General features: G+C 42.7%; 2 protein-coding genes across 3 annotated transcripts in view; one reads left to right on the top strand and one right to left on the bottom strand.

Moving 5' to 3' along the window:
• Positions 1-5,874, top strand: part of SIAE (sialic acid acetylesterase) — a 43,519-nt gene extending 37,645 nt beyond the window's left edge. Inside the window, exons 8-10 of the mRNA XM_072611424.1 lie at positions 2,527-2,681; positions 3,247-3,442; positions 5,004-5,874. Coding sequence (XP_072467525.1) covers positions 2,527-2,681; positions 3,247-3,442; positions 5,004-5,222 — 570 coding nt within the window. The 3' untranslated portion in view covers positions 5,223-5,874. The remainder of the gene's footprint in view (positions 1-2,526; positions 2,682-3,246; positions 3,443-5,003) is intronic.
• Positions 5,875-6,860: 986 nt separating this feature from the next.
• On the bottom strand, positions 6,861-13,142 carry TBRG1 (transforming growth factor beta regulator 1). 2 transcript variants are annotated; one of them, XM_072611425.1, is made up of 9 exons: positions 12,751-13,142; positions 11,930-12,000; positions 10,205-10,437; positions 9,602-9,738; positions 9,185-9,331; positions 8,523-8,620; positions 8,267-8,377; positions 7,869-8,011; positions 6,861-7,220 (listed from the first exon to the last, which is right to left on the bottom strand). In XM_072611425.1, the coding sequence occupies exons 1-9, from the start codon at positions 12,898-12,900 to the stop codon at positions 7,075-7,077; spliced, it is 1,236 nt and encodes a 411-aa protein (XP_072467526.1). In that variant the 5' UTR covers positions 12,901-13,142; the 3' UTR covers positions 6,861-7,074. The 2 variants fall into 2 exon arrangements, with proteins under 2 accessions (XP_072467526.1, XP_072467527.1); XM_072611426.1 differs by having other exon boundaries at positions 12,568-12,793.
• Between the last annotated feature and the right edge of the window lie 2,137 nt (positions 13,143-15,279).

Here is a 15,279-nt window from a genome sequence, read left to right as displayed (position 1 = left end):
ATTAAACCTGCACTTTAGAAGTATTAATTTGACAGTGGAGTAGAGGAAGGGACTGAAATGGAAAGCCACTTGAAGCAGGGGGACCAACCAACAGGCTACTGCAATAGTCCAGGTGTGAGGACTTGAATGAGGGTATTGGCATTGTCAGATGAGAGAAAGGAGCGTACATGACATGTAAAATCAACAGGATTTGGCAGCAGATTGGATATAGATGGGAGTGAAAGTAAGGAGTCAAGGATGACAACTACCTTGTAAGCCTGAGTGACTGGGAGATGGTGGTAACCTTAACAATAAGGATGTTATGAAGAGGGGAGAAGGATTTGAGGGAAAGACAATGAATTTAGTTGTGGACATGTTGAGTTTATGATGTCTACAGGACATCCAGTTTGAGATATCTAAAAGGCAGCTGGGGAAGTGAGTGTGGAAGTCAAGAGACAGGTCATGGCTGGAAAAGTAGATCTGAGAATCATGGGCATAGAGATGATAATAGAAGAAGGGAAGTAAAGTATTGCAAGAGGGTGATTAGTATGAGCAAAGTCAAAGAGCTGGAAATGAGAGGGGGTGATTGAGGGCATATCAACATTAATATTTAAATCCCCTAGTATGAGGGCTAGAGTTGAGGAGAGAAGGATTGTGAATCAAGCACTGAACTCACTGAGGAAAGGGGGCAATGTGCTGATTTAACAGCTACCAACATTTTGATTGGGCAGTAGATATGAACTGAATGAACTTCAGAGGAGAGGTTACTGAGCAAGTGGTAAGAGGGAGAACCTGGAGGTAGCAATGGGGCGCAAGAAATATTCCAACTTCCCCTTGTGAAAGTGCAGCCAGTGTTGGAAAACCGGAGGCCAGAGAGGTTGTATCATCAAGACAGAGCCGGGTTTCAGTGACAGGCAGAAGTTGGAATGGGAAAGGAAAAGATTTAAGATGAAAATAAAGTTTAAAAGTATGGGACATGTATTCCAGGGAGCACATTGGAAAGATGGGTAGCTTTAGAGTAGGGGTGTGTGTACAAGGGTATGACTGTGTGGAGTTTGCTTATAATTTTAATCAGGTTTTCATTATCCATAGGGGTTTGGTCTTAGAATGGAGTCCATTAGGAAATTCAGGTGAGCAAATTAGGTTGCCAGATGAAGGAATGCCATTAGTCCCCTTCTCCTAAGGCAGGAGAACAGGCTGAAGACTTGAAAGAATGACTTTTTTCAGGTTCCTTAGGAGAGGTTTGGTACTTCATGGAATGGCATTGCTCCTCTTCCCATGGATGTAACAGTATTTTCTCCACTTCCCCCAGTCAGAAGGCTGGTGTTCAATGGACACTGACAGATAAACACATGGTAACTTCTTGAGAGGGGAAAGCCTTACCTGGAGGGATTACAGAAAGCTTTGTGGGATTGACTCCTAAGATGAGAGCCATTTCTTCCATAGGACCTTTCTGATCACTTCAGTTGGTAAATGCTCTCTCCTCTCACCCGATTCTTCCCAACCCTAATGAGCACCCTTTATTCCATAACTGCCTTATATTCACTTATCTGTGTACCTGCTACAAGCTCCTTGTGTGTGTATATAAACACACATATCTATGTTACAGCGTGTCACATATATAGCTTACCTAGATTTTAGCAGAGTATTTGACAAAAGATAGTTGGAAGTAACTAGGTGACAATAAAATTTTGATGGATTCAGAACTCCAGTTTAAAGCCTCAACTTAAAGAGTAATTGTTAGAATATAAGCTCCCTGAGGATAGGAATAATTTCATTTTTGCTTTTGTATCTCCAGTACTTGGTACAATGTCTGACACGTAGTAGGCATCTAATAAATGCTTGTATAGATTGACTGGTTCAAAGACAACCTAGCCGGTCTCCAGTGTATTCCAGGGATCTCTGCTTGGCCCTGTTCTGTTTAATGTTTGGATAAAAGCATAGATGACATGCTTATCAAATTAAAAAATGTCTTGATAGGCTTAGAGCATTGGTTTGAATCTAATAAGATAAAATTCTGTAGGGATACATGTTAAAATTTTACATTTGTATTGAAAAGTAAAATTCACAATGATAAGATAGGAAAGCCATGGTTAGATGGTAGTTTGAAAAAGATCTGGGTTTTCACTACACAGTAAACTCAAGATGTGTGAGCAGTGTAATAAAGCATGCAGAATGACTTTGGACATTGAAGAATTCTATCTCTCAAGAATAAGGAGGTGATGAGTTCCTCTACAATTTTCTTTGGTCTACTGAGATGGATTAAGATAGCCCCTCAAACCCTTGCAACTCTAAAATTCTTTGATTTTGTGATTCTTCTGCCTTCGCTGTCCTCTCTATCTGGTGACCTCTGCTTTCTTTGAAACTCACAGCACTATCTGTACCTTTCATTGGGCATTTAATCATATGGAAGGGACCATTCTCCAAAGTATTTAACTCAGTGATAACTGTTGAACGATAGGTCACCCAAGAGTTCTTCTAGTGGGGAAAAGGTTATCAGTCTGGGAATCCTAGGATGTTACTCTGAACAATGTTTTTCTTTTTTAGTTATCTACAACTATGTCTAAAGATGAGGATTATGGATTTCCGAGAATCCGTTGGCATCAAACAGCTGATCTTGGCTATGTCCCCAATGTGAGGATGCCCAATACCTTCATGGCTGTGGCAATGGACCTCTGTGACAGAGGTTCTCCTTTTGGAAGGTACAAATTTTGGATTTGGCTTGAACAAGGTGTGGGCATTTTGTTTTGAGGCATGGCCATCAGTGTTCATTTTGAGGAGAGAAAAAAGTAAAGGAGCTGTTTAGGGAAGAGGTTGTTGTGGGGGAAATGGGCAACTGTAATGTAATATGAGTCAGGAACCAGATGGCTTTAGGTTAGGGATGGGGAACACCTAGGGACACAGCTGACCCAGATGAACTTCTTTGTTGAAACTAGGACTCTCTTTGCTACTTTAATTCCTGACCTGAAATGCACCTCTCCAAGGAGCATCTTGGTGAGAGGGAGCTTGAGGCCTCTCCTAGGTTTATTATAAAATCTTTCTATCACCTCCTCAGTTCAGTGCCATCCACCAGTTTAAACAGAAAGGGCACCAAGATACACACCTTGTGGATATCACTCACCATAACTGTGCTTGACAGTCTTGAGCTACAGGTGACTGACCAACAGATCCAAAAATATTCTGTTTGGAAAATGCTGTAGATGTTTTTTTTTTTTTAGCTTATTGAACTCTTTAAACCCGTATTCCTTTCCATGTTCTTTCTTGTAGCATTCATCCTAGAGATAAACAGACTGTAGCCTATAGATTGCATTTGGGGGCCCGTGCTGTAGCTTATGGAGAGAAGATGCTTCCTTTTCAGGGTCCACTGCCTGAAAACATAGAACTCTTAGCTGACAAGGAGCTTCTCAAACTTGAATACCACCAGAAAATCCAGGTGCAGAAGCAGGATAACAAGATCTATGAGGTGAGACATAGTGAAACAAATGGAGATTTGACAAACTTGCCAAGGGTCCCTAAACTCAGAGCCCTATACACTTAACTGTAACATTTCTGTGGGTCAGGACTATTACAAGGAGTGAAATGCACAACACACGTAACAAATATTAGCAAGTTGAGCATGTAAGCAAATTGAAGGCAAATCTTATTGGAGGGAAACAATAGAAAATGGGGCTATATTTAAACTGTAGTTATACTTACTCTGGGATACTGTAATGAGGTTTGCTACCGTATAGGTCACCTGACTTTGGAATATTAACTTTGTACTTTACAATTTCATTGGTGATTGTTTTGTATTAACCAGGTCCTCTTTTAAAATGCAAATGTCCTTGTGTGGATTAAGCTTTGACTATTAGTTGGCTATATCTTAGTATGGAATTAGTCACAGCATTTACAGTTGGAAGAAAATAGACACCCAGAGATGAAGTGATTTGTCTAAGGCTATACTGTAAATAGCAATTAGGATCTGAACCTAGGTATGTTCAGACTCTAAACCCACTTTTCTTTTGAACTACGGAATGTTTTTTTCCCAATTTGTCAGATTTTTTTTATTCATAACTAACCTAGGTAATATGGAGGATTTGACAGAAGGAAGTGTTCATTCTGGCATGTAGGGCACTTTGGATGAGGTAGTAGGGAAGATGAATATGTTGGATTTGGAATCAGAGGCTCTGGGTTCAAATCCCAACTCTAGTGTCTGATCTTGAGCAAATCACTTAACTTCTCTGGGTCCCTCCACGCCGGCCCTTTTTGAGGGCAGACTATCATTTTTGTCCTTGTATCTCAAGCCTGCAACATAGTGATGTTTAATAAATTTTTGGTGATAAGACTGCAATTTGTGAAGGCCATTTGCCCTAGGTATGATATCCAGGTGGTCACTGTTCATCTTAGATTCTCTCATTTACTAGGAATCACAGGTTTTGGTCAAGACTTCTCTTTAGCTTATTATGTGTCAATGCTATTAGTCTCCTTATTTGGGAACTTGAGTCTGCTACTTAAAGAAGGTTCCTTGTTTTCCAGTTCTATGTTCCTTATTCCTTTTTTAGTTGCTTAAGAAGCAGCCAAGAGCCTGCAATTGTTTGCTGTTATTAGAAGCTATCCATAAATTTTATTATGTGATATATGTACTTCTTTTTCCCTTCTTGGTTGATTTATATACTAGTCACTTCCAAAATTACATTCTTAGCACCTGCCTGAGATTCCTGAGGCCTTGAATATGAAAGCTTTGCTAGATATTACCCATTGGGGCTAGCTAAGTCAATAGTGGCCTATTATTTTGGATGAATAAAAAGCGCTGACTACATGGCAAGTACTGTGCAATGCACTAGAAATAGAATATTCTAGCTGTTTTAACTGTAAAGACATGTTTCTCTTTTTGTTTCCTATTCCTTGTTATTATAAGAAATGTGCTCTTGACCAGGAGTTACTCTTCTCTCCTGGTGGACAACCAGCCCTAGTCCTTTGGATTTTTAGAAACCTATCTGATCTGACCAAATCTGATTATCTGACTGGTTCTGTTCTTATTTCAGATCTTATGCTGCAACGACCATCAGTGTAAGTGGATTCCAGTCCCTATGGGCAACTTCTCCTCCCATACTCTAGCCCTTAAAGTTGATTCCTGTCATGACACAGTGACTGCTCTCCGCTATGCTTGGACTACATGGCCATGTGAATACAAACAGTGTCCTATTTATAATCCCAATAGTGCTCTGCCAGCCCCACCATTCATCACAGTCATTCCAAGTTAAGAATCCTGGTTGTGCAAAATTTGGGGAGGAGAGGACATGAAAAAGAATAATTGATTTGGGCTGAGATTTCATTTTAATTTAGCTTTGCTTAGATCCTGGATGAAATGCTCAGGTCTTAAATTCTGGTCTGGTTTTCTATAAACAATTATGGGTACAACTTTTAAGAAGCTAGCCAAAGAGGTGGCTAGGTAGCACAGTGGATTGAGCACCAGCCTTTATTCAGGAAGACCCAAGTGCAAATCTGGCCTCACTAGCTGTTTGATCGTGGGCAAGTCACTTCATCTTGGTTGCCTTAAAAAAAAAAAACAACCAAAAAAAACCAACAAAAAACCAAAAAAAACATCAGCCAGAACTGAGCAGATTTAATATTTTAGATAGCAAAGTATCACTAGCACTGATGTTTTTTCATGAAAATTCTTTATATTCAATTCACACTGTGAGAAATAGTCTGGAAGGCACTGTTCTAAATTTAAAATTTAAATGCTGTAGGAAAGTCCAATACTTAAGAAAAATTGCTTTAAAGAAAATATTTAAAGTGAAATTATTACTGATTTCATCTGTCTCTAAATTTTGAGTTTTTGTATATTATGTTTCTAAAGTAAGGTGATGATAGGATGACAAGCAATATAAAAATAAAGTTATTTTGATTATTCTGGGGTGTTTTTTCTTATAACTGTCTATTTTATTAGGAATCTATGCTTTACTATCAATTTATGTGATGTTCTTAAGATTTATAAAATACTTTCCTCATAACCCTTGTATCATCTGTTTCATAGATGAAGAAATTGTGAAGCTTTCACATTGTCACACAGCTATCAAGTCAGGCAGGGTTGAACCCAGGTCTTCTGATTCCAAATATAATGCTCTGTCTACACCCTGTTCAAACCATAGATTAGATACTTCTTATATTACTAGTTAACTTAAAACCTTATTAAGTCAGGTTTTAGGAAGTCCTATTTAAAGCTGTCTGATGAATGACAGGATACTACATTTATTCCTAACCTCTATTTTTAGCAGAAATTGTACTACAGAAATAGGAAAAGTATCCCATCTTATTTGGTGGTATTCAGAATAAACAGGCATCAGTGGCTGTTGGCTAACAGGATTGGTAAGAGGGCAAATCCATGGGACTACTATAAGAAATTTGGAGTAGGCAGTGAAGGCTGGAGGCTAATTAGCTCATGCAGCAAGACCAAGGAACCTATTCTTGTCAGTACCTAGTGATGTCTAGAACAGAATGGCAGTCTAGGAACCAAGAAGCTAGAGCTAGGAGAGGGGTGGTCCAAGTCCAGACTTTAGGACTGTCTCTAGGGAAGTGTCAGAAAAGATAAGTAAAATGCTGACTGTACATTATGGGCCAGACTTTTCTAGCCTCTGTGTGTACAAGGACCTTGCTTTTCAATGAAGTCTTACTATTAAAATAAAGTAGCAATCTGGGCCAAAGGAAGGATTCAGATCAACATGTAGAAAACTAAATGATAAGCTGGTTAACCTTGCTAAGTCAGAATCATTATCTTTTTATGTAACAAGGGCTTTAGCAAAATGAATTAGATAAATGAGAGTTCACTTTAGCCTTACGCAGAAGCAGCAACAAGAGCAGCAAAGTGAGATCCTGATTACAACATTTTGAAAACAAAGCAGGAATGACAAGAAAAGTTTATTACAAAAGATAAAAACAGCCAAAGTCTTTACCTGGGAACATCATTGCCAGAAGATCTTGTACGATACAATGATACAGGATTTCAATGCTTCCATCATTGTGGCTGGGTTCTGCTACTTTCATATGTTCTAAGTTTTATCTTAACTTAAAAATTTCACCATGATAAACCTGGTGTAGTCTCTGTTGCTTTGTTCAGTCTGAAGAGTGGGCTGGGCTGCACTGGGATGGAGACTTAATGTGCTGCAGGTGAGTGGCTGGCAGGGGCTCATGTGTCAGGAACATGGGTTGATATGATGACACAAATGATGCAGGCTGGAGCCCTGGGAGATCCAGAGATCCTAGAAAAACAATATAAATTCTACTACTGCCTGAGAATGCCAGGTCACAATTCTGATAATATAGGTAAAATAGGCTTCTGCAATTAATTCTCTTAAATCCTTTACTTATGTCAGCACTGTCTTCCCAGTGTAGTATGGAAGGCTGATTTTTATATAGGAAGAAGCTGAGGGCCTGAGATGTGAACCGATGCTTAAGATCACAGTAAATTATAGGCCACAGCACAATTCGAATTTAGTCCTCTAGCTCCTTAGATAAGGGCTCTAATGTAGATGATGCTGTTTGACCAGGCTCAGTTATGTGGGGAACATGATACCCTCCACTTGTGGGGAGACAATCCTAAAAGGCAGAACCAGAACCAATCCCTAAATATCTTCAGCTTGTGCATTTGTTACAGAGACTGAGGTTTTCAATGCCCTTCCCTGGCAGTATGTCAGGAACAAAATTGACAGGGAATAGTTTTCCTTAGGACTGAGATGCTAATTCTAGCAACTGTGCTAGAAAGCCACTCAAAGCACTAAATTCTATAGCTTAAGACTTGACTCTATTTCTAGAGTCTTGGCTTATATGATACCTAACTATGGGCAGAGGGATAGGGTGGATGAGAGTTTAATAATTTCAACAAGCAAAGCAAAAGTGAGGGAAGTTACCTGGTAGGATGGGATCATCATGATCTTCTTCAAAGGCCTGTCTCTGAAAGGCCTCAAAGCTCATAGTTGCATCATTGTCTGGCAGCCCTTGGGGGATCTGACCATCCCCAGGTTTACACACATCGAACTTCACCCACTGGTAACTGTAGATCAGAGGGAGCATTCCTGTGAGTCTATTCCCCCAATCATTTTATTACATATTTGGGTACTATGTTTTTATGAACATCCTTCAACATTCAGATCCTTATCCCTTCAATACATCTCCCTAGCTCACTACATTACCTATTACAGACAAAAGACTGGCATATTTAGAGAGTTCTAGGTTAGCCTTAGATTCCCTGGTCAATTGACTGCTATGGTTGTTCCCTGCTTGGGAAAGCAGATGTAGCCACACTCACTTGACACATTTCCGAGCTCCTGGACAACTCTGGATCAGGTTGTGGATAGCTGGATGAGAAAACCCAAAGAAATCAGCTCCAGATGGAAGCACATTAGGCAGTAGCTTCCCCCTAAACAGGGGAAAAATGGGAATAGCCCACTCAGGTGGACAAAGATCCAAGAAACAGGAAATAAGACTGAAGTCCAAAGTTGACAGCAAAGAAAGATGTCTCACAGTACCAATGTTTTATTTTGCCCACCAGTGGGCTAACTCACCAAGCTGCACTGATAGTCTTGAGTAGTTCAGCATGACAGGCATTTGCAGAAGAGCCCACAATGGCACTCTCAGGGTCATCCTCAGGCACAATCTCAAACTGGGAAAGATGATGGAGTAGTTCAGGCAGATCTTCTCAAACAGGGCAAAAATACAAATCACACTATTGCTACTCTGCCTCACAATGGACACAGGGTAAAAATGCTTCTCTCAGAGAGCCACAGGACAAGACAAGAACCCAGATATACCTGGGAAGACCCAGCTGGTTTGTGAGTCATTAATTTATCTAGACTGGGCAGGAAGGCTGGCATGACTCCTCTTCAGCAAATTTCAAAAACTCTTAATCCTCCACTTTCACTGAATCTCATAGTTGTAACCTAAGTAAAAACTGGCCAATGAAGTTTAAGAGTTTAAAACCTGGGGACAGGAAATAAGATTGGGAAACTGGACAATACCCTATCTGTGCTTTATGAAGAAAAATATGAGAAACAGGGTTAGGAGTTTTATATCCCAGCTTAGTTTCTTTGACACTTAGCCGACTACGAGGTCCAAGCAGGTCAAACTATTCCTGATCCTACATGGCCCTGAGCTTCTGAAATTGGAAGGCCACACCTTGAACACTACTATAGCTACAGGACCTATATATATACTCCGAGAAGAGTACCTGGGGCTGTGTACCACCATCCTTGATCTGACAGGTGTACAAACACTTCTGGTCCGGACACTTCATGCTGGCATACATTCGGGTACTGCAGAAACCCACAGGGTAGATAGCGTCTTCATCATGGAAGCCAGGTCGATCAGTGATGATCTATAGTGAAAAGGACCCGCCCCCCCACCCCCACAAAGTTTTTGGTCACAACTTAAGGCCAACCAGAGCTGACAAATAGTGACTCATATCCCTGGAGTGTGTATATAGCAGAAAGCTGACCTAGTCTCCTAGGGCCTAGTTTTCTAGGAATGGTATGGACTGGCAAAGGGTTACTTGCTAATGGGAACAGACCAGAAATTCTCACTGACATTTAATCCCATTCCCAAATTTAGCTGATCACCCTCTCTACCCACCACTGGTCTCACTCACCTCCCCTAGGCTATAAACTGTTAGACCCCCTAGTCCGATGGGAAACACAGGCCGTCCTGAGGGATCCAGGGCAATGGGCTGAACCAGCTTGCGAGCACCTCCCTCCATTTTCTTTTTCTTGGATGCTTTCTTCAGAACTGAAACGCAAACCTGGGGTCACCCACTTTAGGCCCCTTGTACTGAGGAAAGGGGCAGAATTTACATATGGAAGCTACAGATAAAGTTTTCTGGCTCTATTTATTGCTCGGGCACTAGGATTTCTCCTCAGGCCCTTAGCTGGTGTTCTTATTAATTCACCTACCTTGTCATAACCAATTAACCCTTTGTACCCAAAGGTATTCCCTATCTGAGAGCTTCAATTTCATTACCTAAAATTCTCAAAGCTAGGAGAGCTTTCCTATAAGTGACCTATTCTCTAAGAATTGTACCTCTCTTTCTGAAGGAGATGGGAGCCCAGCTTTTTTTCTTTATGTCTAGTCTGAATTTCTTCCCACCAGTTCTAAGGTGTTTTTGGTGGCAATATGTAGACACTACTCACAGTGCTGGGTTATCTGACATGAATGTGTGAGAACATTGGTAGACTGACATCCTTAGGCAAAGTACCTTCCACTTTGTTGTTTTCTTTTCCTTTTTCTTTTTTTTCCTTCTTGGGTTTCTTCCCAAATGGTTCTTCAACCACAGAGCTAGATACAGGAACAGGTCCAGCTCCTTGAATGGAACCCACGGAAGTGGCCACACCATAACTCAAAGGCAGGTTAGAACTGTGGGTGGTTGCTACAGTCTGGGTCTCCCCTTCAGTCAGAGTTTGTAGCTGAAGTAGCTTTTTCAGGAGGTACCTTATATGGGGAAGAAGGGGCAAAACAAAACAAAAAGATACAAGGTATAGTGTATGCTTTATTTTGTCAAAATTACATTTCAACTTTAGTCACTTAGAGAATACTAGAAATGCAAACAAAAATGTCAACATTATGTAACAGAGAGAGCGCTGGCTCTGTAGTCAGAAGATCTGGATTCAAATCTCAGCTCTGCTTTTAACTAACTATGGGACTCAGGTAAGACATCACCTCTCTGAGTAGTTCCTTCATCTGTAATAAAAGAATAATAGTATTTGAACTACCTACCTCAAAGCGTTGCAGGGTAAACGCTTTATAAATCTTAAGACATTCTATGAGTTATTAGTATTATACTGGTTAGGTGGGTGGGGGAAAGAGAAGGAGACTAATATTAGAGATAAGGTACAGCCCCACTGGAGATTCAAAAAATCTGAAAAAGTCAGTAATAGGTGATCAGCTCCTCTCCTCTTTGTCCCTAGGATTCCTTCAGATATGTTAATTCTTGAGGGTCAGGAACCATATCTTTGTACTCCCTACAATGTAGATATACATGTTATTGTATGAAGCACTCAACAAGCTAGGCGGCTCAGTGGACAGAGTACTGGGCCTGGAATCAGGAAGACCTGAGTTCTGTCTGGTCTCAGATACTTACTAGCTGTGTGACCCTGGTCAAGTCACTTAATGCTGATTGCCTCCTCTGTAAAATGACCTGAAGCAAATGGCAAACTATTCCAGTATCTTTGCCAAGAAAACCAAAATTAGGTTTCACAAATGAACAACAAGAGATACTCAACAAATATTTGTTACATGAAACTAGTCTCTTTATGCTTCAGTCTCCTAGTCAGAGTATAACTCCTACCCAATAAACCAGTGGCTCCCAATTCTCTAGGATCAAATAAAGAGTTCTGTGTTTGGCTTTTAAAGTCTTTCACAACATGGCTCCTTTCTACTTTTAGCCTTTACTCTCCTCTCCTCTCCTTTATGATTCTGTGATACTGGCCTACTTGTGTTCCTCACATATGTCACTCCATCTCTGGGTTCTGTGCTTTTCATTAGCTGTTCCCAATGTCCGGAATTACGTGTCCTGTCTCTTGGTTTTTCTGGTTTTAATCGAGATTCAACTAAAATCTGACCTTCTGCAGGAGACTGTTCCCACTGTTCCTCCCTCACCATGCCCCCCCACACTGAGATTACCTTCCATTTACACAACATGTATCTTGTAGGTACAATTTCTGCATCTTGTGTCTAGCATTACAATATGATCTTCTCAAGAGCAGAAGCTATGCTTCCTTGTATCTCCAGAGTTCAGCACCGCTTTTGGCACACAGTCCTTAATAAATGCTTGCTGAAAACTGACTCACTATTTAAGAAAGCCTACATGCCTAAGGTCTCTGCCATGTATTGAAGCCCCAGAGGACAAAAAAAAATCCCAGCTCATTCAGTACAGCCTACTACTACAAATGTGCTTGGCAACCACGAAATGTAGCTGTCTCACCTTCTTTCTTCTTTTGCTTTGATAAACTTTTCCTCAAGGCGGGCAATTTCATCACAAATAGCTGCATTTTCCTTTAGGAGAAAGGTTGAAAAGCATCATCACTTAGACAGGATCGGGAATAAGAAGCACAGGCGGGGAAGTGAAGAATCTAGTTAACGGTGTGTGATGTTGTTTAAGTTTTCCTGGCTGGGGCACCTACTGCAGCCGGAGGAGAAAACAGCGGAACCAAGGGCCCTACTGGGTGGGGGACGCAGGGAAGTTCTACAAGGAGCCCCCGACCAGGTGCTGGCGGCAGGTATCTGCTCCGGCCCGTCCCACCAGGGCCAGAATAACCTAACCACAGGTTCCGTCCTTTCACGAGGCTCTGCCCTTTGCTACGTTCCTCCAAGGGGCAAAGCCTCAAGTAAAGCGCCGTACGACCCTAGCTGTTTAAGGGCACTCCAGGTCCCAGGAAGGACACTTCGAAAAGCAACAAACCAAACTCGGCGCCTTACATGTAATCAGGCCACCACTTCTGTATCTTTTTGTCAAATTTCAAGGAAAAAGAAGTGTGGACCTTCCCTGCTTCTGGTACCATGAAAAAGGGGCGGGGCACAATTGCACGGGTAGTAAGTCACCCTATTATTGTTACTCCCCACCATAAATAAAATACTGTGACCGGCCAAATGCCCCAGCTTTTGGAAGAGAGAGGAGACTTTCGCATGGAAAGCAGGTTCTAAGATTCAACGCGGGGGTTCATCTTCGGGACAAGGATGGCGGCGAGGAGCTTCATTCTGGGGGTGGGGCGGCGGGGCCTAGAAGCCGCGGGCAGGAGCACTCACAAACACCGTGGCCTTGGCCGCCTTCCGCAGCCGGAGGTATTTCAGCCGGTACTTCTCGTTCTGACTCTTCTTTGGGGGCTTTTTCATCCTGGGCTTGCCCGCTTGGAGCGGGGACAGAGGAGAGGAGCCGAAGCCGCCCAGGAGGCTCATGACCCGGCCTGGCGGCCGGGGCTCCAGGGAGCGCGTTCCGGAGGCCCCCCCTGGGCTCGGGGCATGGGCTCCTGCTCCCGAGAGGAGGAGGAGAAGACGGCTCGCCGGCTCCAAGTCCGGAGAGGCCGCGACCGGCCCGGACACGGCTGCCCAGGCCCGCTAGACGGAGCCGGCGCGGCGCTTCCGGGTCCCGCAGTCACCGGAAGAGGTCAGGGCTCACAGGAAATGACGTATCTGCCCAGAATGCACGCGCCCGCTGGCTGCGGAGGCCCACGGGGCGGCCTGGACCACAGACGGTTGGCGGTGGCCTGTCGCATCTGCGGTTGCGCGGTTCTGGAGCTCTCATTCTGAGGCCCAGACCTGCAGATGCGAAGGCAGGGAGCAGGGCTCATACCCCCAGAGGAGGTGGTAGTTATGTCGGGCCCGGGAGGGGCAGCCTTCCCCTAGCACACCCGGTCTCCCCCTTCCGCCCGCAGACTTTGTCTAGACGCTGGGCTTGTGCACGATGCCCCCCGTGCCCTGTTGTCTGGGCCCCGACCCTAGAGCTTGGACGGTCTATCCTCTCCTGTTCTTTTAGTGTCAAATATCGTGGACTAAAGATCTAAAGCTGACGTAGAAGGGGGGTCCCCACGGTCTTCAGAGCTTTTGAACAGTTCGCATATCTTTAGACAGAAGGCTGGGTTAAGTGCCCAGAATGGAGTGTCATCAGTCAACATAAAGACAGGACAGTCACAAAACCCTCCGTGTCCCTGGGATTGATGAGAAAAAGCCGCTAGGAGCCCGAGGTTAGCTCTAGAACGAGTGGGATGACAAACACAAAAGCAAGGTGGAAGCGGGGTGCAGAGCCAGAAGAGCCCACCGCAGCTGTTTGCCCCTCGCTGTGCCCGACTCGTCGGTGTGTTCTATGATACAGACTCAGAGGAGCAGAGCTGGAAAACAGGACTGCCGGGGGTGTCCTGGCTTGAACAAAGTCAAGCAGCTCCACGGTGATTTCCTGAGGGAGCCTGATTAACTTTCTAGATAAGGTTTTGGAATCTTCTTGTCTGTAGGGATTATTACCGGCTATGAGAAAACCCAGACGGTTTGAGGGAACACTGGAAAGAACTGCTGTGGAGTGACTGAGCAGAACTGGGAGACCAGTTTTAGACTAGGATCACTAAGGAGTCCAAGACAATGAAGATGAAATAAGACTTTCACCTCCTGACAGAGAGGTCCTTTAGACTTGGCTAGTGTGGGAAGTGGTTTAGTTCAACCCTGAAGCTATGGATGGAGGGCTTTTCTTTTTTAACTTGCTTATAGGTGGAGGGGTGATAAAGGAAGGGATAGATCAATTAAAAAAAATGCTTTTAATTTAAAAATAAAAACAGCAAACTTAAAAACCACTTAATAATATCACCCATTTTATGGTAATTATGCATTTGTTATTCAGTCAGGTCCCATTTTCTGTAACCCTACTTGAGATTTTCTTGGCAAAGATAAAGGAGTGGTTTGCTGTTTCCTTCTTTGGCTCATTTTATAGATGAGGAAACTGAGACAAATTGGGTGAAGTGACTTGACCAGGGTCATACAGCTAATACACATATGAGGCTGAATTTGAACTTGAATCCTCCTGACTCCAGGTTGGGCCCCCTGTCTACTTTGCCACCTAGATGCCCATTTAATGATAGAGCTGTGGAATCAGCAGCCTGTAAATGATGGTAGGAAGTTTTCAAGTTTTGTTTAATTTTTTTTTTTGTCAACTGCTCGATTTATTTTCGGTCTCACATTCTTTCAGGTCTCTAGACCAGTAGGCTCTAGGCTTATTTGTATGACTCCTCCTTGCGTTCACTTATAGAGGGCAGGGAAGATGTTACCTTTGATAAGAGCTTCCAGGGTGTTTTAAACTAATGGATCTCAACAGTCCCCATATAGGAAAGTTTAGAATCTGAGTCTGACTCTTCCTCCTGAGGCATTGTTTGAAGGATCCCCCAGTTCTCGGGTGGAAAAGCAATCTATTACAAGTCAATATGGTGAATTTTAGGTAAAGTTCTAGGAATTGAATATATCATTTTCTTCTGATTCTAGAAACTTTATGACTGGTTTGAATTGCACATGTAACAATTTTCTGCAGAAACTTAAAAAGTGGATAACTGTAAAGGGAAATTTATAATACAAAGGCCAATTGACTTCTTGCCACCCCCCTTGCCTTCTCATCCACAGAAAAAAAGGAATTTATCTTTGGAAATTTAGATTTCAATGAAGATTAGATTAAGTCTAACAGTAGAGAACAATGCTGAAGATTGAGAGGTGGTCACATGAAATCTCTGCTATTGGGGGAGGCTGAGCCAGGTGGATCCCTTGAGGTACTGAGCTGTAGTAGGGCTAACCCTGATCCTCCAG

This window comes from Notamacropus eugenii, chromosome 5 (assembly GCF_028372415.1).
Source record: "Notamacropus eugenii isolate mMacEug1 chromosome 5, mMacEug1.pri_v2, whole genome shotgun sequence".
Classification (NCBI taxonomy): Eukaryota; Metazoa; Chordata; class Mammalia; order Diprotodontia; family Macropodidae; genus Notamacropus; species Notamacropus eugenii.
This window is presented reverse-complemented; position numbering and strand designations above follow the sequence as displayed.